Here is a 20,557-nt window from a genome sequence, read left to right as displayed (position 1 = left end):
CAGCACTGAACATAAGGGCAATGCAGCTCTGAGGTAAGGGGACAAACATTCCCTTACTTTGAGGAGGCCTCCGTGAGTAACACCCAACTGCATGATGCAGCACATGTCCCATTGGCACAGCTATGCCAGTGCTGGAAAGTTGGTTAGGATTGCACCCTAATTCGCTCACTCATTTATTATGGGTCAGTCTTAAATAATCAAGGGGAGGCACAACATACCACATGCCAACAATTTTTTTTTTTGGTATGCCACAGGTTCACTACTCCTGCCTTAGACTTTTGAGCCTGTTTCCTGATTTTGCCCTTTAGAGGAGACCAGCAGTGGAGCTCTGTGTCATTAGTATGTGTGAAGACAGACCCACCCTAGCCCAAACTCTTACCACATGGCCCATATGTTTTACCAGGACTTTCACTGAGGATATATGTTCAGTTCCTGATTTCATGAAAGAGCAAAAATGTAGTTGCCTTCTAATTGGATTTCATGGCCTGTTCATTAAGGCTGAGCTGTAACTCTGAAGCCTACTTTCCAGTGCCAAAGTGCAGCAAACCATGAAAGGAGAGAGCCACCTGGCAGAAGGGGTTAGGAGTGGCATTCCTACATTTAATTCTGCAAAGACGCAGTGCAGTTGTACAAGCATGCCAATCCTGATAGAGTTTGTTGGGGGTATCCTAATGAAGTGTTGGGGGCTTAGTAGGTCTATGGTTTATTAAGAGTATATTGTTTTATGTAATGCCAAAAAAGGTTCCTGAATTTGAATCTACATCTATCAACCTGATCTCAGAAGAATTGATTCTCCCTAAAAAAAGAAGAAGAAAAAAAAGAGTTGTTAATGCATCAGTTGTTACTGGTTGTCTAGTCATGATGATGTCTGTGAGCTCCAGGTTTGAATCTTTGCTCTCTTGGTTCCACATTGACCCTGTATAAATAATTGCAGCAGCAGGCACTTGCTAATCTCCAAAGCATTCCCTTTGGTTTGTCTTCCAGTCTTCACTGCAGTCCCTGTGCAGGACCCTGCCCGAAAATTTGCGAGTTCAATAGGGAAAAAGTCATTGATTCCGTTACTGCTGCTCAGGAGCTCAGAGGCTGTACCATTGTGAATGGGAGCTTAGTCATCAACATTCGTGGAGGAAGTAAGTGTCATGCCCCATTTCTGTTTCTCCATGTTGCCCAGAGGGAGTGATAAGAGCATCACTGAAGGACAGAAAAGCAAGATTTGGGGAAAGGGATGCCAGGTTCTTGTTTGGGACAGAGTTGGTATATCTGTTTTGAAGCTAGTTGCAAAAAAAGGTATTTAATTGTTCTTATAAAGAAGACTTTGAAGATGACCCCAGCTCTTTACCTGCATATTAGAATATTAGGTTCCATTTCTTGGATGGATAGAAAGGGGCTAGAATTCCTTGTCATTCTGGCCGATGCCCAATTCTACTTCTCTAATTCTGCCTCCTTTAGGTAACATTGCTGCTGAGTTAGAAGCCAACCTTGGTTTGATTGAAGAAATTACAGGCTTTTTAAAAATCCGTCGCTCCTATGCCTTGGTCTCCCTTTCCTTCTTCCGCAAGCTTCATCTGATTAGAGGGCAGTCTTTGGAATCCGGGTGAGTTCTGCTGATGAAGAATATCTTGGCTTTGAATTGATTATTTGTAAGTATTTCTGAGAATAATAGAGGCTTTTTCTGGGCCTGCTTGTGAGCCATTATAAAGTTTTATGAGCATAATTTCTGCATGTCAGGCAGCTGCTAAATGCATAGAAGCGGGGCCAGTAGAATAGTTGGCAACCCTAACTTCAGTATAGGGGTTGCCTAATCTCAGGCCAATCTCATTGATCTCAGGGTGGTTTCTCAAATTGCATTTCCTGCTGCAGGAAGCAAGGCCTGGTCAGGGTTGGGGTGGGGGATGGTGGTGAAAGTTCGTGTTTTATTGTTTGAATAGCAGAGTTCATTTCCATATGCCTCTGAGATGCACACCTCACTGTAGGAAAACATTCGTGTTAATAAGCAGTACAACAAAACCCAGCCCTTCTCAAGTGATGGGGCAGTTGCCCTTTCCCTTTTTTTTCTAATTTGTTGGACTTGAAGAAGAAAAATAAGCAGCAACCTCCTGTGTGCTCCTACTTCTCTTATAGGAACTATTCCTTCTACGCCTTGGACAACCAGAATCTCCGGCAGCTCTGGGACTGGAACAAGCACAATCTCACCATTGCCCGGGGAAAGCTCTTCTTCCATTACAACCCTAGGCTTTGCCTATCAGAGATCCACAAGATGGAGGAGATCTCTGGGACTAAAGAGCGCCAGGAGAAGAACGATATTGCACCTAAGACCAATGGCGACCAGGCCTCTTGTAAGGATATTTTAGGATAAGTGTGTGCATGTCCAGTTGAAAGAGAGGAAAAAGAAATTGCTTTTCAGTCAAGTTTTTAAACTGGAATAACAAAATTTAGAAATACAAAATAAATGAGGAGCTATCAGTTTGGAATTTCTAAATTCCGTTTGTTTCTAAAATGGGAGGACCAGAGTTAAAGAACTGCCTGATAAACATCATTTCCCTAATCCCAGATGAGTGGTGTTTATTGTAGTTTAATCATTGGGAGAAGATTGAGATTACTTCAATATATTCAGAAGTACTCCTTTTTAAAGTTTGTGAGTTTCTTGCAAGGAAGAACCATCTTACTTATCTTTTCTTGTTGTCCTTGTGCAGTATCTTCTTGTGATACATAGAATAAATGCTATGACTTTGCAGCCTTAAGATTTTGTTGGAGAATCAGGGGATCATGCCCTTGAGTGAAGTAGGGAACAATTGAAACCTTCCTCAGTCAAGCTAAGAACTTGTCTCCCATCCCTTGCTTTGTGAGATGGAAACTGAGAACTGCCTGACATCCACTATGCATCTGTAGTTTTTTCTTGTCTGTCAGAGACTAGTGGATCTGGGCATTGCTTCCAGAGTTGTGTATTTATTGTGTTTTGGCTTTGTTTTCTGGTGGGGTGGGAGGGAGGAGTGGTTTTACACTCCCAAGTTCAGTCTTCAAAAAGGCAGCATCCTGTTTACGTACAGTATATGTTTGTTCAGTGTCAACAGCAAACTCGTCTCTCTTGTAAAATTCCTGCCAGGCTGGCAGCTGTAATGAGCATGGGACAGTTTGTCCTCTTGGCCTCTATTAGCAATAATAATAGGGTGTCTGTGTAAATTTCAGCTTCCTCCCCACAATCCAGAAGGCCCTGGTTTCTCTGTTTGACACATGTCACTTAGCCACAGTTGCCTCTGCATGTTCAGTCCTTGTAAAAAGCAGATGCTCCATCTCTTTCCAAGTTTCCAAATATAACCCATTCATTGAAACACTCTAACTTCTTTATTACCTTGTCCTCTGCTTTAGATTTTTACTGCCTTGTCCCTTTAGTCCTGGCCTTTAGCACAGAGAGCAATTCTGGTTCTTCCAAAGCTTTTAAGTCTTGTTCTCGTTTCCAACCCTGGCCAATGGAACAAAGTTCTACATGCCTTACTTTCACCATTGCTATGCCTGATTTACCAACACCTTCTCAAAGGGTTGTGTGGTATTATTTCTGCTCATTCTGCAGCTTATTGTACTAGCATTTCTTAACCCAAATATGGCAGTTCTCCCCCCCCCTTTTTTGCTGAAGTATGAACTTCTTTACAAGAGTAGTGCTGTTAATGCTAGTAACAAAAATGTGGTATCATCTCCTGCAGGTGAAAATGAAATGCTGAAATTTTCTTTCATAAAGACAGCCCACGATAAGATCGTGCTGAAGTGGGAGCCATACTGGCCACTGGATTTCCGTGACCTCCTGGGTTTCATGCTCTTCTATAAGGAAGCGTGAGTAAAGGATCCTGTCAAATTAGGCTTTCAACTTCACAACTGTAGGTTGTGCAGCCCTACGAGTGAGGCTGGAAAGGAGCCAATATCCACAGAATTGGAGAGCTAGAAGAAACCATTCTGGCTCAGAATTCTCCAACTTTCAACCAAGAAACAATTGATGTTGAAAGACTGCACTGTGCCATGTGAGGTGGGGAGAGAGGGGAGTGTACCCTACATAAGGGTGAACAAAAGTGGCAAATAAGTTGGTTAATTTGCAATCCAACTTAACAGTTGTCAGCTGTAGGGTTGGGTACTTGACTGATCAAGTATTATTCTCAACTGATGGGACAAGTTTTGAATGCATTGACATTTTTTGAACAACAGAAAAAGATACTTGAACCCTCAACAATTTTGATACCTGCATTAATAAAATTAAACTGGTTAATTGTTACTGTGAAACTATGAAATAACTTGACAGGTTTTTTTTTTAACAAATGTTTACAGCTTTTAAGAAGCTTAAGAAAGGGTGGGTAAACTGCCTCCTTTGTCAGAGGTGTTCTGGGCCTCATATTTTGAAAATATTTCACCGGTCAATTGCCATGCACTGGCATGCCAGCACTGCCTAGCTCTCAAGTTATTTGGCCAATTTGATTGGGGGGAAGATTCCTTCCTACCCCATAGCTCTGGAATCGTAAGTGGCTTGGCACTTTTATATCCATAAAATTTTTTAAAATCAACTGCATTTGTATGCAGGTCTTTATTTGCTTTTTGCAATAATAGCCCTTTCTTTCTTCTTCTGGGGTCAGTCCTTTTCGGAATGTAACAGAGTTTGATGGGCAGGACGTCTGTGGCTCCAATAGCTGGACAGTCGTTGATGTTGATGCTCCTAACCGGTCTCCTGATTCCAAGAATCAGATGCAGCCTGGGTGGCTGCTGCGAAACCTGAAACCCTGGACACAGTATGCCATCTTTGTGAAGACTCTTGTCACCTATTCTGATGAGCGCAAAACCTATGGGGCAAAGAGTGAGATCATCTATGTTCAGACCAATGCCTATGGTGAGTAGTGCGTTCTCCTTTGTGTGCACTGGGCAGAATGCCAAGAGAGAAAGAAACAGTTGCAAAAGCCTTACATAAATATGTATGGTGGTGGGGCAGCATAGATGTAGTGGATTCCTGGATCCAGGAATAATTTGCCCAACACAAAACTAATTTTATGGAGTTTATTATCACAGGATATGGTGATATTAGTTTGCATGTTTTTTAAAAGGGGCTTTAGACACATTAATGGAGAATGGCTGGTTTGTCAATGGAAGTGAATTGTGACAGCTGCACGAAACCTCCATATTCAGAAGCAATATACTGCTGACTAGCAAGTGGCTGAGAAGCCATAGGGAGAAGAGCTATTGCCTTCATTTTTGCTGAAGGGTTTCCTAATGGGATACCTGTTTGGTCACTGGGGAAAACAGAATACCGGATGCAATTGATGTTTTGGTCTGATCTAGCAGGGCTCTGATCAACTGCTTCCATTTTTCTACTGATGTTGACATCTTTCTCTTTCATAGTGCCTTCTGTCCCCCTGGATGCAATCTCCGTTTCCAACTCTTCATCACAGATCATTTTGAAGTGGAAGCCGCCATCTGAGCCGAATGGGAACATCACACACTACAAGGTATCCTGGATACAGCAGACAGAAGATACTGAGCTCTATGAACTGGACTACTGCATGAAGGGTAAGAAAAACTGCCCCTCCTCCTTATCCTTCCACCCAGGGCCAGCCCAAGTCTTGGGATGCCCAAGGTGAAGCACCAAATGGCACCCTGCTTCCTTTAAAATTATTCTTTGCTTTCCTTTCCCTCCTGTGACTTGTCTTTTTTTTCACCCTCTGGGAGTTACATTTTATTTTTGTACCTGGCCCCTTTTACATGGGCACAGTTCCTCTTGCATTTAGCTGGAGTATCTCCCCACTGTTCTCTCCTATTTCCTGTCTGCTCCACTTCAGTAGACAGCACTGGACAAAATAGCCCCATACACGCCCCTTTTAATGGAATGCAATTGTTTGTTTTCTACAGTTGACAATGTGGGAACAGGATCAACCAGAGTGGACTGCCACCTAAACAATAGCTTCCTTCCAACAAGAATTAGCAGTTTAGAATCGAGAATTACTCTCAAGAGCTTTGGGCCTTTCCATGTGTTTGCCTCATGAGTGCTCTCATTTTAATTAACTAAGGGATAGGGATACCTGGATCTATGAAGCATTTGAGACATGAACCTTCCTGTTTGCTTCCTCTCAGGTTTGAAACTGCCTTCCCGGGTATGGTCACCCCCTCTGGATTCTGAAGATCTCTTAAAGCGCAACGAGAGTGATAATGATGAGATCAATGGAAAGTGTTGCTCCTGTCCCAAAACAGACTCGCAGATCCAGAAGGAGCAAGAGGAGTCGGCCTTCCGGAAGATGTTTGAGAATTACCTTCACAATGAGGTGTTTGTTCCAAGGTAAGAGGTTGATGATTTAAGAGCCGCTTTGGTGTGTTTATCTAGCCTGTTATCTTGTTTCCAACAGTGACCATAACACTAATTAATTGCCTGGGGTGAGAATTTGTGGCGGGAAGTGGAGAAACAGAAAAGATCATATGACACAGATATCTCTCTAGGGAACTCATTTATTTCTTTTAAGGTTCCATTGTTCCCTCATCCCAGTTTCAAACTGATTCTGATTGCCAGTGATCCCATGCAGAGAAGGGCCACTTTTAATTATAGTTTCCTCATGAGCAAGGGCAAGAGGTTACATATATAAAATATGTTAAAATATAAATAACATTGGTTGGTTAAAGTTACAAATTAGAATTCTGTGGTCTATAGGAAAATATATTTAGCAAGTGCATCATGGGGAGGAACTCAGATCTCTTCCATTGAGCTCGTCATGATAGCTGTATCAACTTTCATACAGTATGCCTCTGAGTGCCCAATGCTGGGAATAGAGAGCAGGAGAGGGCTGTTTCTGTCCTGCTTTGCTTATGAGCTTCCCAGAGGAAAGTTCACAGGCCAGCTGACTGTTGATGGAAGCAGGATGCTTTCTTTCAAACCGAAGGTGCTGGAGATTGAATCTAAGATCTTTCATACAATGCATGTTTTCTGCCAACTTCTCTTAATATCTCACTTGTGGCATGCTGCAGACCATCTAGGAAGCGGAGGGAAGCACCAGGAATCTTTGCCAACAGCACTGTAGTGGTTCCAACCATCCCAGCTTCAGTGAACACTTCCATGGCAGAACCTGAGAGCACAGGGGAGCCAAAGCCCATTGTGAAGGTGGTTTTGAAGGAATCCTTGGTCATCTCTGGCCTGCGGCACTTCACAGGCTACCGGATCGAGATTCAGGCTTGTAATCGTGAAGCCCCCAAAGAATGCAGTATTCCAGCCTATGTCAGTGCCAGGACCATGCCAGAAGGTGAGCAAGCCAGTTTCCAGTTGATTCCCTCTTAGCTGGCCTACCTTCATCAAGTTAAGGTGTGAGGCAAGCTGTTCTGATTTTAGTCTAGTTAATGATGTTAAATGACTTGTTCTTTCAACTATTTTGTCACTAGCAAAAGCAGATGATGTTTTGGGGCCTGTGATCCATGAGTTCATAGATAAGAATATAGTCCATCTGATGTGGCAGGAGCCCAAGGACCCCAATGGGTTGATTATCCTTTACGAAGTTAATTACGGGCGCCTTGGCAATTCAGAGGTGAGAGCTCTTTCTTCTAGCTTCCCCCACCCCAGATTGTTTCTCTTTTTTAAAAAGAAGTGACATGGATTTCTTATGTCCTGTGCTTTTCTTATGACCTGTGCTTTCATACAACATCTTTGGGGAAAAATTAACTTTAGGGATCTTATTAGAGACAGGATAGAGAGAACAAATAGTGCTGTAGCTAACAAACTTGTAGTATAAGATGTAACACTTGCATCTGATGAAGTGGCCTTTAATCCATGAAAGTTGATGCTACAAGAAATTTGCTAATCTTCCAAGTGCCACACTTTGTTGTGCTTGCTGCTACAGACTAACTCAGGTCCTCTGGAAAAGCGTAAAAATGGTCTCTTGATGCCTCAATCTCTTGTCCCCAATTACTTTTAACCATGACTGTCAGGTGGGATCTGCATTGCTGGATCAAGGTCATTCCTCTATTGAGCCACCATTCGTTATCACTTTATGTTGTTAACACTATTATGTTCTGCCTTTCCTCTTCTAATCTCAGGTGACATCATTGATTCTTTTATCCCACCCTCATTTGTCCTCACAGCAGCTTTGTGAAGTAGGTTAGGGTTGAGAGAGAGAGAGTTAAGCTGTTCCAAGGTGATCCCAATGAATTTTGTGACTGAGTGGGGATTTTGCTGGCCAAAGTTTGATACTCTGACCATGGCACATTACTGGTTCTCAGTCTACTTTTGAGCTGCTACTCTGTCTTATTGCATCCTGCAGCAGCTTCCTGGATGCAACTGCCTCCTGCTGCTCACTCCTTGGGGTGCATGGGGCCCATTTCCCTCATCCCTAGTTCACATGGCTGCAGATTTTCAGCCCCTTGTCTATCTTGGGAAGAGTTAAGAAGCAATCCTAAATGTATTCCTTCTGTTGTCGCCCTGTTCTCATTTTCAGGAGCAACACCACTGCGTGTCTCGCCGGCAGTTTTCCAATGACGGGGGGTGTAATCTACAGGGCCTGCAACCCGGCAACTACAGTGTACGTGTCCGAGCCACCTCGTTGGCAGGAAATGGGTCATGGACAGAGCCCACGTACATCTACGTCTCTGATTATTGTAAGTTGATACAGTTCAAGAGTTGTTTCTGTATTATTCCAAAGGTGTTGTATAGATGGGTGGGGTAGGGAAAAAGAACAGCAGCATCTAGAAGGAGTTGTAATCCATCCCAATCCCCTTCCCCACATACAAGGCCTATTCTGAAGGTAAGTAGCTGTTAAAAAAAAACAAGACTTAAGGAAAACAATTTAATACTACTTAAAAGTTAAATATCATGGCCACACTACTTCTGCATGCAGTCTCCATCTGAACTGTCATGTACTGGGACAAGCTTGATGTCCTCACTCTCCTGCCTCCCAGGTGACTGTCCTTTAAGGTCCTAGAACACAGTGGCCAAACAGACAAAGTTTGTTTGGCAGGTTCACTATTTGGGTTGTTTGAGCAGTAAACTCCATAAGACAACCGCAGTTCAAACAAATTTTCTCCAACAGGATGCTAATGGCCACTGTGTTCTGGGACCTTAAAGGAACAACCTTAAAGGATGACAGTCACCTGGGAGGCAGGAAAGCAGTTAGGAACAAAAGGAGAAGAATGCTCCTTCTGGGCTGCTTCTTCTGCATGACAGTGCATGCACACACACAGAGACCTGCAGAATGGGGTTAAGAGCTGACCGAGCTCCCTGACCAGAACTGGCTGAGCTCCCTGGCCAGAATGTTTTTTGTGGAGGGGATAAAGAAGCTTGTCCCATGACATGACAATTGCCTCAGTTCAGATGGAGTTTGCATGGAGAAGTAGTGTGGCCATGGTATGTAATTTCTGAGCAGTATTAAATCGTTTTCCTTTCCTTTTTTTTAACAGCCAAGTGGTACTTATTTTCAGAATAGCCTTCGTATTTTGTATGTCCTCACCCACTGTCAAGTGCATGCAAGATATTTATTAAATGTTCAACTTGAGTTGAGATTTCCCCTCCATCTTTCCCCACCCCCAGGCAATCTAGATTGTTGGGAAAGTGACAGAGGCATGGTGTTCACACTAGGAAGGGGTCAGTCCTCTGTGCCTGTCTACCTTGAGGAAACTTCTGAATCCTCTCTGAGGAGACATTTTTGGGGAGGTTGGGTTTTGGAAGCAGACCTAATCTTTTGTTCCCTTTTTCTCCTCTGTCTCTAACTCTAGTGAACACTCCTCCCAACCTTGTGAGCATTTTCGTTCCAATAGTTTTCGCTATCTTCTTCATGGCAGTCATCGGAGGCACCTTCATTTTTATCAAGAAGAGGTGTGTGGCTGAAAGTTAGTTTTTGACAGATAGCAAAGGTTGCCCCATTGAGAGCCTATTGGTCAATTCTCCAGAGAAATTTGGTTTAATTAAACTTGCACTCAGTAGGAGCAGGCTGGGGGGATGGAGAAGACAATATTGCTTTCAAGCAACTGGGACAAAAGAGTTTCCTTAGACCAGTCGGTTACCTGCTGCTTTTCTCTATTGTATACTGAGGACTAGAAATCTCCTTGGTGTTCTAATAAAAAAAATAGCTTTGTGACAATTACTATGATCTACAATTTTGCAGTAAAAACTTGCTTTTTAAAAAGAAATGATTAAATCTCTTGGATTATGCAAAAGCCCCCAGCCCATTTGCCAGTTTGTTGTGCGAGAATTTTAGGTCTGTTGTTCAGAGTAATTATTTATATCTACCCTCTTGCATTTTGAGGAGTTACTTTGCAACTGGAAGCATTTCAGTTATAAATGACTTGTGCACTTGTTTTTTCAGGCAAACAGAAGGACCAACAGGACCACTGTATGCATCTTCTAACCCAGAGTATCTCAGCGCCAGTGATGGTAAGAAAACTTGAGCTTCTAGTGCTTTACAATTCAGCCCTCAGTTTGTTATAATTTCCCAAGAGTATGCATCTGTGAAGTGTTCCTCTGCAGGCTTCTGTCTCTGTAAAGGTCAGGTTTATATCTGACAGCTTTGATATTATGATTACATTATTTTAGCCTTCTATGCACTCAGTCTTATTTATTTGGAATACAGTGTTTGGTTCTGGTCACCCTGTCTCAGAAACACTATTCATAGCTGGAAAATATACAGAAAGGGGCAACAGAGATAGACCATCTTCTCTGTGAGGAAAGACTGAAGCTTTGGGGACTTTTTAGTTTAATGATATGGCAAAGAGGAAGGACATGATAGGAGTTTATAGATTAGCTAGACAGGAGGAACTTACTGGCTTCTAGGCATGAACAAAGGCTTCATCAGAGAAGAATGTGCGTAAGGAAAAATACCTCCTGGGGTTCAATCTCCCTCCTCCTTGGGTGTAGGAAAAGAGGACATTCTGGTTCTTTACTGTTTGCATGCCCTTGAGCAGTGGTTACCAAAGTGGAGACTGGCATACGCTGGCAAAGGCTTCCCCGGCACAGATGGTGCTTACCATTCTACAAGGAAGCCTCAGCAAAGTCCCTCTGTGCGTGCCCCCCCCCAGTTCTTGCATTGGCCAGCCACATCTGGCTGGTAATCCTGGTGCAAAGCCTTCTGGGGCGTCGGAACCCGGAAGCATCTGGCCAGTGTGAATACTGGGAGCGCATGGAGAGGCTTTGCAGAGGCTCCCCAGCGGAATGGTAAGTGCCGTTCTTGTGGGGGAGGGCTTAGGCAGGGCACCGAATCCAGCCCATAGGCTGGAAGCTGGAGAGACCTGCCTTTTTGAGGGTTGTGTGTGTTTTGGGGGGGGGGGGAGAGTGAACAGGATAAAAAAACTGGCATGGCAAAATGTAAGGGAGGGAAGTTATTTGTAAGGTTCTCATTCAGTATTAGGACTTTCTGGCATAAAAACAAAAATGTATCTTGTGAACTGAGCATAACAGTTATCCCTTTGCCTATAGTGCAGTGTTGCTCAAACTGTGGGTCGGGACCCACTAAGTGGGTCGCGAGCCAATTTCAGGTGGGTGCCCATTCATTTCAATATTTTATTTTTAATATATTATACTTGATGCTATTATGGTATGTGACTGCATTTGTGGAAATGCAAATGCTTGTACTTTTAAGAAGCTACTGTGTATATTCTTTTAACAATGATAGTCAATGGGACTTACTCCTGGGTAAGTGTGGGTAGGATTGTTAAAAATTTCCCTGCTTGATGATGTCACTTCTGGTCATGGCATCACTTACGGTGGGCCCTGAGAGATTCTCATTGTAAAAAGTGGGTCCCGGTGCTAAATGTGTGAGAACCACTGCTATAGTGTATTCTTAAGGAAGTATTTAACTTGGAATGAGTTTTTTGGCTGACTTGATTCTAGTTTTAGAAGCCAGGGCTGCTTGCTTATCTAGGTTGGAAGCTGAGCCAAGCTACACTTTCTGTCTTCTTGCAGCGAGACGACTGACTGTTCTTTCCTTTGTGTTGCAGTTTATATCCCTGATGAGTGGGAAGTGCCCAGGGAGAAGATTTCTCTCCTGCAGGAGTTGGGACAGGGCTCCTTTGGTATGGTGTACGAGGGAATCGCCAAAGACATAGTGAAGGGCGAGGCAGAGATTCGAGTGGCAGTGAAGACTGTGAATGAGTCTGCCAGCCTCCGTGAGCGTATTGAGTTCCTCAATGAAGCTTCTGTGATGAAGGGCTTCAGCTGCCACCATGTGGTGAGGGAGGCGCCTGCTTTGTGACTCAGCTTAAGAGCTGGTGGTTCAGCATGTCTTTAGTAATGTGGATTTATTGCTTTTCACCAAGACTGTGTGCATGCGTGCCTGCGTGCGTGAGAGAGAGAGGTCTTGGGAATGTGGGCTGAGCTAGCAAATGGCGCATTTATGACCAGAGTAAGGGACGCATTTTAAAGTTGGCTGGTCCAGTGACAAGTAAAGCTTAGTGGAGCCATTAGATTGTTCCATGCAGCAGGTTCAGCCTATAGCATCTTTAGTTTAAAGATGTCTGGGAACACAGCTGCCAAAAGGCTTTTTGGTTGGTTGGGTTTTTTTTTACTAAAAACTTAGGAAGGTGCTGCCAGTTGGGGCACTGGGCGGAGTTGACAGTGCTGGGCGGAGCAATTATGTGAACAAAGACTCCTTAAATGGAATGCCTGTATCAAGACTGGGTCTGTCTTATTCTTGGGCTATCTGTAACTTGTGTCTACAACTGAGGAATTGTGTATTTGTATAGCTAGAAATACAAGGAAATGATAGCCTTCTGCCATGCCTTAAAATCTGTCTTTCCTTTGCTTATTTTGTTAGGTTCGTCTCCTGGGAGTGGTGTCAAAAGGGCAGCCTACACTAGTTATCATGGAGCTGATGGCACATGGGGATCTGAAAAGCTATCTCCGGTCCTTGCGCCCCGAGGCAGAGGTAACTGCTTGTGGTGACTTCTGGGAGGACAGCACAGAAGGGAAGGAATTGGAACTTTGACAGTCGGCCTGTATGTTTGTGGTTATAAATGTGTTTTTAAATCCTTAATGTTCTAGAACAACCCTGGCTGCCCACCACCAACTCTCAGAGAAATGATCCAGATGGCTGCGGAGATTGCTGATGGCATGGCTTATCTGAATGCAAAAAAGTTTGTCCACAGAGACCTGGCAGCCCGGAACTGTATGGTAGCTGAAGACTTCACAGTCAAAATTGGAGGTATGCTTACCTTCTCAGGGGTGAAGGGCCAACTTCTGTGTTTGGGAGTACCATAATTTGGCTGCTGTAAAATAGAGCTCATCTGTCTTCAGTGTTTATATTGGATTACTGCAGAGAATCATTGAGTTAAGAAAACAAAAGAACTAGGAGAGACAGCTTTGGGACAACCTGCTGCTTCTGGGTTTAATACTTCCAAAATCAATAAAGTTTTCAGTCAAAATGTGGTCTTCTTTCATATACTCCTGCCTGAGATAGAATTTTAACTTAATGTGCTTAAATTCCTTCTCTCTCCTAGACTTTGGCATGACCAGGGACATCTATGAGACAGACTACTACCGCAAAGGGGGGAAGGGTCTGTTGCCTGTGCGGTGGATGGCACCAGAGTCTCTGAAGGATGGGGTCTTTACAGCCTACTCGGATGTGTGGTGAGTGGAGCACTGCTTCTTGGAGCCAGTCCAGGTGCTGTGTTTCACAAAGATCTGAGACTTAAGTGGCTTCCTTCATTTTTATTTTTTGAAAAGCTCGCAAAGTGATAAAACAGATGAAAAGCAGACTATCATGGTGATCCTTGAAAAATAAAACAATGAGGCAGGAGACTGCTTAAAACCAATCTTAACATGACCAATCGCTGAATCTGGATAATTCAGCCTTTTGAGGCATACGCACATGTAGGATTGGAGGGGACCTGCCAGACCTTATTGGAAAGTGCATTCTGAAGTTTTAGTACCATCACCAAAAAGATCCTTTCCTGTACAGATAGTGATCAAAGATCATGGGACAGACAGCAGGGCCAGCCACGAACCTCCGCAGCCCCGCGTCCAGGGTAAAGCTCCGTGATGGTGCCCCCTGCGGGCTATCGCCACCCCCTGCGCAGATATCCACCCCCCCTACTCACCAGAGGCTCACGGAGCCTCATGCGACCGCAGCCCACGGCCAGAGAAACCTCTGTGAGGTTCCCCGGTGCTATAAACTGTGCTTCCGGCAAACCGGAAGCACAGTTTCTGCCCCCATCGGGAGCCTCAGAGAGGCTTCCGCGGGGTCCTCGTGGCTGGCACCCGGGGCATTTGCCCCATCAAACCCAATGGTAGACACGCAACTGAGCAGGGCCTCTGAGGCTGGTTTTGATGTTGAGAGTGGTTTGTACAGGAGAAAGAAGTTCTTGAGGTATCCTGGCCCTATCATTTAAGGCTTTAAAGATCAATACCAGCCCTCTAAACTGAACTTGGAAACAAACAACCTAGTTGGTATAAGACACATGGCCCAATCTTATCCGATTTTCCAGCTCTGTTGAAGCCATGCCAATGGGACATGCACTGCAACCTGCAGTGTGGAAGCAGTCATGGAGGCCTCCTTAAGGTAAGGGAATGTTTGTTCCCTTAACTTTCCAGCTCGGTGCAGTAGTGCCAACAGGTCATGCGCTGCATCCTGTATTGGGGAGGGACAGTCACAGAGGCCTCCTCAAAGTAAGGAAATGTTTGTTCCCTTACTTTGGAGCTGCATTGCAGCTACATTGCTGTTGAAATTTGTATAGGATTAGACCCAAAACGTGATCCAGAAGTGGCTACTCTCTTCTCATTTTGCTTTGGCTGCTCTCTTGGTTGCACTTTGTGTTCATTTGTATGACTATATTTAGATCTTGCCTTATCAAATAGGTTTTTTAAGTCTGCTTACAGATCAAAATCTATTATAAAAAATAAACCAAAACAGCTACACAGAATAAAATTTTAAAATACGATCATGCACCGCTTAACGACCGGGATGCAAACCAGCAACCCTGTTGTCAAGCAGGGCTTGATGTAATGTGAAGCCTCTGAAAGTGAAGGGATGCTCTGCTCCCCTCCCTTCCGGAGGCTTTTCTGAGCCTCCCAGAGGCAGTGCATGTCAATATGCTGCCTCTGCAAAGTTCAGAATGCACAAGAGACATGACTTCTTGTTTCCTGGAGGAAACCTGAAATCATCTCACTTGTGCGATTGGAGCATTCTGAGCTTCGTAGAGGCAGCGCACAGATGCATGCTGCCTCTGGGAGGCTCAGAAAAGCCTCTGGAGGCTTGGAGAGTGTTCTCAGGTCTGACTACGTGGCTAGCAGTGTCCGTCACATATACAGCCCGTAGTTGGCTGGAAGGTCATTAAGGGGTGCACACCTATACTTCATTTTTTAGAAGGAGCTAGAAACTTTCTAAAAAAAAACAGCAGCCAGTAAAGCAACAGAAATATTAAACACCTGGGCAAATAAAATGAGATGATGCCTGAAACTCATAAGGAGTAGGCACCAGGCACATGATCCTGCAGAGGGTATTCTAAAGGCAATGTGCCACCACTGAAAATACCCAAGTCTTGGTCACCACTTGCCTGCCACGGTTAATCTCAGGGATGTGAGCATGCTTGTGTGGGAGCAGGTGGTCACTGCAGTGCACAAAGGGCTTCTTTCTGCTATTGTTGGGGGATGTTCTGGTTTCCTGAAGTTAAAGAGATACTGATTAGCAGCAGTCTACATTGGAGGCAAAACAAGGAAGGGAACACAAGAAGTGGTTGGCCCTTGGTGGACCTGGCTGGGAATTGTCTTCCCTGATTGGCAGTGGCACTGCATGGTCTTGGGCAGAGAGAGCCTTAGCCAGCCCTGTTACCCAGGATCCTTCAGTTGATTGAATTGAACTTGGGACTTTCTGCATGCAAAGCACGTGCTCTTTCACTAAGCTTGGCCCCTTCCAGCACTCTTGTTCTTCCTCTTTTTAGGTCTTTTGGTGTTGTCCTCTGGGAGATCAGCAGCTTGGCAGAGCAGCCTTACCAAGGCCTTTCCAACGAGCAGGTCCTGAAGTTTGTAATGGATGGGGGGTGCCTTGAGCGGCCAGAAAATTGCGCAGAAAGGCTGTAAGTACCAGATTCAAGCCAGGATCTGTACTTTGTACAGTGCAGGGATGGCAAAGTTGACCAGCGTTCTGCATATGTTTATGATGATAAATGGCATTTTACTGGTGTATATGGCAAGGACAACTAACACAGGCCAACACGCATTTTGCTTCCTTAAACGTTATACCAATTCCTGGGTATATTTGGGGTGCTGATTCCAAAAATGGCATCCGTTTTGCCCTATCACGTCTAGTTTTAGAGATATAGTATAACCTCATTAGTAAATGGTACAAGAAGCTTCCCCATGAGGAAGCCTACACCATGGCTTCCTCATGGGGAAGCTTCTTGTACCATTCACTAATGAGGCTATATCTCCAAAACTAGATGTGATAGAGCAAAACGGATGCCATTTTTTGAATCGGCACCTCAAATTCATATCAGACCACCATAAAGTTTGGGAAAAACTTTTCTGGCCCTCAATTTTGTAGGCCTCTGTAACCAGTAGGATACTCTGTATCTTCCCATCTGGGCTTTCCAGGCCCATAGTTTTATTATTTATTTTGGAAATTTATACTTTGCCCTTCAGACAAGATTAACTCCCAAATCTGATGTACAGTTAAAATCCATGTAGTGTTCAATATTATTACAGATAAGTTGGAGGATGGGGAGGCAGCCTTTTCTAATCCTGGGCAGTTGGTGATATGGTCCAGGTTTCAGGCCCTTCTTTCCAGGAAGAGGAGGCAGAAGAGCAGCTGATAGCAAAGATGGCAACTCCCCAAAGCAGCCCTTCTTATGGAATATTGGGATTTATTTTCCTTTCTGTGAAGTAAATTGGAGAGGGGCTTACACTGGGATTCTAGTAGTAGCAATGAACAAGGAAAAGAGTGGAGTACAAAGTGGAATTCCTTTAAGAGGTGGCATTTGTCTTCAAATCTGCAGTGGCAGAGGTAAAAAACCTGCCTTCTAATTTGTGGGGGGCAGAGCAGAGCCATCCTGCTCCCAGTGCTGCATGACAGTTGACCTGGTTGCTTGTGTGTCCTTCCAGCCATAACCTAATGCAGATGTGCTGGCAATACAACCCGAAGATGCGTCCCTCCTTCACTGAGATCATTGAGATGCTGAAGGACGACCTTCATCCAACCTTCCAGGAGGTCTCATTTTTCTACAGTGAGGAGAACAAGCCTCCTGAAACAGAAGAATTTGAGATGGACTTTGAGAACATGGAGAGCATTCCGCTCGACCCAGCCTCCTACACTCAGCGGGATGAGGTCCTGGGGCGGGACAACGGGCCCTCAGTGGGGCTCAAAGGGAACTATGAGGAGCACATACCTTACACTCACATGAATGGGGGCAAGAAGAATGGGCGCATTCTCTCCATGCCTCGCTCGAGCCCTTCCTAATAGTTCCCCTCTAGTTGCATCTCTTTCTCTCTGGATTTTTCCTCTCTACACAAATCTCAGGACTTGCAGTATTGCTGCCACAGCGTACGAAACACGGACTTGCTTTCTATTCAAATTTTTAATCATCTGAAGATTATAATGACCTATGGAGGTGGGGCAGAGGGTTGTGTGTGTGTGTGTGTGTGTATGTGTATGTGTGTTTTTGTTGTTTCTGGCGCAAAAGTTGACTACCTGTCAGTGGTCTTCATCATCTGTGAAACACAAATGGACAATACCGTGGCTGCTGATGCTCCTTCACATAACTCTGGTTTTGAAACAGGAAGTGACTTCATGCAACAGTGTTCAAAAGAGGAAGAGCTTCTGCCGGCCTCTTGATTCCAGGCCAAGGGAGTTGAGGACTCGTCCCTTGCTGTTGAATAGTGAGGGAGCCCAGAACCAGGATGTGAAGCTTTTCTCTTCCCATTGGCCTCTCAAGAGGATTTCTCATGTTTAAAAGGCTGAAGGATCTTCAACATGCGTCAAACATGTACCTGTCTTTTTTCCCCTCCGATTTGACCAACAGCTGCTGCTTTCCTCCTCAATAGAGGTGTGTGTGTGTGTGTGCGCGTGTGTGCGCGTGCGCGCGCATGGGAGGGTGGATGTGGATGCTTGGATTATATATACATGGAGGTCTATGTGAAAATGGTTAGGACTTTTTTGTACATAACAGTTTTTTTGTATCTAACTACAGAGGGGGTGGAGTGTGTCACTGTCCTCTTTGTTAATCCCCCCCTGGCATGAATGAAATTCTGAACAGATTATTTTTATACTGAAGAACTCTTAGGTGGGGGAGACCCCCTCATCCCTATCAGCAAACGAGGTAGCCAAAGCAGTAGCCAATGCCAGGTTCAGGATTTTTTTGGAGTGCTTGCGTAACTAAACAAGGTCACGCAAGCCAAACCCTCCCCCCTACCTTTCTGCCCCCATGACCCTGAACTCTGTCTGGTCAGCATTAAGTATATATATGTTTGTTGTGACATATTTAAATCTTCGCTAGTGAACCCGCTATAAATTATTAATGCTGTTGTGAACCTTTTGTTTAGGGGAAAGGGAATGGCTTTTTGCTTGCTCATTCAGCCTTAAAGTGGGCCCTTAAGTGACTGAGCTGGTTTAGTAACTTGTACACCTAGCAAGTGTGGTACACAGACCTATAGTACTTTAATAATAGAGTCATATAGGCTTGTCTTGTTGTTTAAAAACCCATAATTTCTGAAACAGTTGGCCACCATAGGCACTATGCTCAGATCCAACAGCTTCAATCAGTTGATTCACACAAGCTGGAAGGTTATGACAACTGCCTGGGCTTGGTGGCTCTCCTCTTGTGCCACCTTTCCATGTGTGCCTTCTGGCCTGTGCTGGGGAAGTGCTATCCGTGCCTTTCAGGTTGTACAGAGTAAGAGAGGGAATGGAGAGGAGAGAGCAATTCTCTCTGCTGCATGGTGCAAAGTTACCACAGGCATTAGCACTTACATCCTGCTGTCTCAATGCAACCTAGCAGTAGCATAGCTAGAACAGTGCAAAATCGCAAGTAGTGCAGGCTCCTGAATGCAAGTGTAAGCAGCCCTTCCCACTCACCCTTGGAGCCATTCAGGCAAGAACAGCTGCACATTGCTATTGTTGCCTGAATGGCTCAGAGGGCAAGTGGGAGGGGGTGCTTACACTTGCATTTGGGAGCCTGCACTACTTTTGATTATGCACCTCTCTAGCTGCGTTACTGAAACCTAGGCCCTGGTGTGTGTTTTTTCTTTCCTTCCCTTTCTCTGCCACTAAAAGTCTACAGTAAAGTCTAATGTGCTGTTTCAGGTGGCAAATTCATACAGCGTGCATAGTCTCACCTCTTACTCCTTAGCGTAGGCCACAGTCCACTGGGAAGTTCTCTTGTTCAGGCCTAACTGAAACAAACAGGAGCTGTATATGAGCATTCCCCAGATTTGTAGGCAGGGTTGTCTGGGGCACTGTCTTTAGAATGTCGGAATTTCCTTGCTGGATTGAATTTGAGGACTATCTAGTCAGCATCCTGTTTCTTGCAGTGGCTGATTGGGAAGCCCCCAAGCAAGGTATTAAAGGCAACAGTTATAATCCCCACCCAATATTGGCTCCCCCATCAGCTGATATGCAGAAGTGTACCGTCTCTGGACATGGAGGTTTTATTCAGCTGTCATGGCTAATAGCATTATTATCCTCCATGGTTTTCCTGTTTAAAGCCATCAAAGACTGTTAGAACCTGATATTTTAGAAGGGGGGTAGAAGGAGACAGCAAGTAATATCCAACCTTGCCCTGCCATTGTTGCTTTTCATTATCCTTGAAGGGAGTTCTAGTGTGTATGCCTGTATGTGTTGATGCATGTGGCGCAAGTATCTCCCCCTCTCTCAGAGTAGTTTTTAATACTTTTTAAAAACAGTTTCTTCTTCAGTGTGAGGTTCTCGCTCCCCTCTCACTTTTCAAATAGTGCACTTTAACTTGCTTCTGTTGCCTGGCCATGCCTTCCTCCCAGGTGCCTCCCTGGTCCTTCACATATCCAGAATCCCCGGCTCACATTTCAAGTGCTCTTGAATTAATTACCTTAATATTGTTCTGCTCGTATGTGTAGGAAATAAGACATAGACAAAGTGCTGCTGCTTCATCTTTTTGTATGTGTCTGTTCCTATTTGCTAAATAAGCTTTTAAGAAAAAAATCTGAATAATGTGAATCTTTGTGTTAAGAAAAAAACAACAAATCTTTGCTCTTTGTTTGATAGAAAGTAAATTTCAGACCTTACAAAAAATTGATTATTTTTTTTTTAAACAAGCAAGAATGATGCAAGGCATGACAGTTTTGTCTCTCTTCCTCCACTCTTTGCATTGCCTTTGCCAACTCTTGTTCAGGGTCTCCTTGAGAATATTTTAATTGTTTTTAATGTATCTTTTGAGGATGAGGGAGGAAAACAGAGTCTGAATTTGGGAGGAAGGAAGATTAGCTATGGCAGAGAGATCTTATTTGTGAGGAAGGCCTTGCCTCTCCTCCACAACCAATGAATGGTCTGATGGAATGAAACGATTGATCTTCAGAGGTAATAGTTCTCAGCATGAAGCAGGATAGTTCACAGCATTATTGCACAAAACTATTTGGGTGCTATCTGCAAGGAGATTCTGAGATGCA

General features: G+C 44.3%; 1 protein-coding gene across 2 annotated transcripts in view; it reads left to right on the top strand.

The window, feature by feature from the left end:
- Positions 1–18,979, top strand: part of INSR (insulin receptor) — an 81,165-nt gene extending 62,186 nt beyond the window's left edge. For both annotated transcript variants that reach the window (XM_066634978.1, XM_066634977.1), the window contains exons 4-21: positions 985–1,130; positions 1,450–1,594; positions 2,122–2,336; positions 3,699–3,825; positions 4,614–4,864; positions 5,371–5,538; positions 6,100–6,301; positions 6,982–7,253; positions 7,390–7,532; positions 8,439–8,598; positions 9,712–9,811; positions 10,302–10,369; positions 11,929–12,158; positions 12,744–12,854; positions 12,971–13,130; positions 13,426–13,555; positions 15,865–15,999; positions 17,024–18,979. In XM_066634978.1, coding sequence (XP_066491075.1) covers positions 985–1,130; positions 1,450–1,594; positions 2,122–2,336; positions 3,699–3,825; positions 4,614–4,864; positions 5,371–5,538; positions 6,100–6,301; positions 6,982–7,253; positions 7,390–7,532; positions 8,439–8,598; positions 9,712–9,811; positions 10,302–10,369; positions 11,929–12,158; positions 12,744–12,854; positions 12,971–13,130; positions 13,426–13,555; positions 15,865–15,999; positions 17,024–17,378 — 3,118 coding nt within the window. In that variant the 3' untranslated portion in view covers positions 17,379–18,979. The remainder of the gene's footprint in view (positions 1–984; positions 1,131–1,449; positions 1,595–2,121; positions 2,337–3,698; positions 3,826–4,613; positions 4,865–5,370; positions 5,539–6,099; positions 6,302–6,981; positions 7,254–7,389; positions 7,533–8,438; positions 8,599–9,711; positions 9,812–10,301; positions 10,370–11,928; positions 12,159–12,743; positions 12,855–12,970; positions 13,131–13,425; positions 13,556–15,864; positions 16,000–17,023) is intronic.
- The last annotated feature ends 1,578 nt before the right edge of the window (positions 18,980–20,557 follow it).

Source organism: Tiliqua scincoides, chromosome 8 (assembly GCF_035046505.1).
Source record: "Tiliqua scincoides isolate rTilSci1 chromosome 8, rTilSci1.hap2, whole genome shotgun sequence".
NCBI classification, from domain to species: Eukaryota; Metazoa; Chordata; class Lepidosauria; order Squamata; family Scincidae; genus Tiliqua; species Tiliqua scincoides.
The sequence above is the reverse complement of the archived record's forward strand: the minus strand, read 5'-3'. Positions and strand labels throughout refer to the sequence as shown.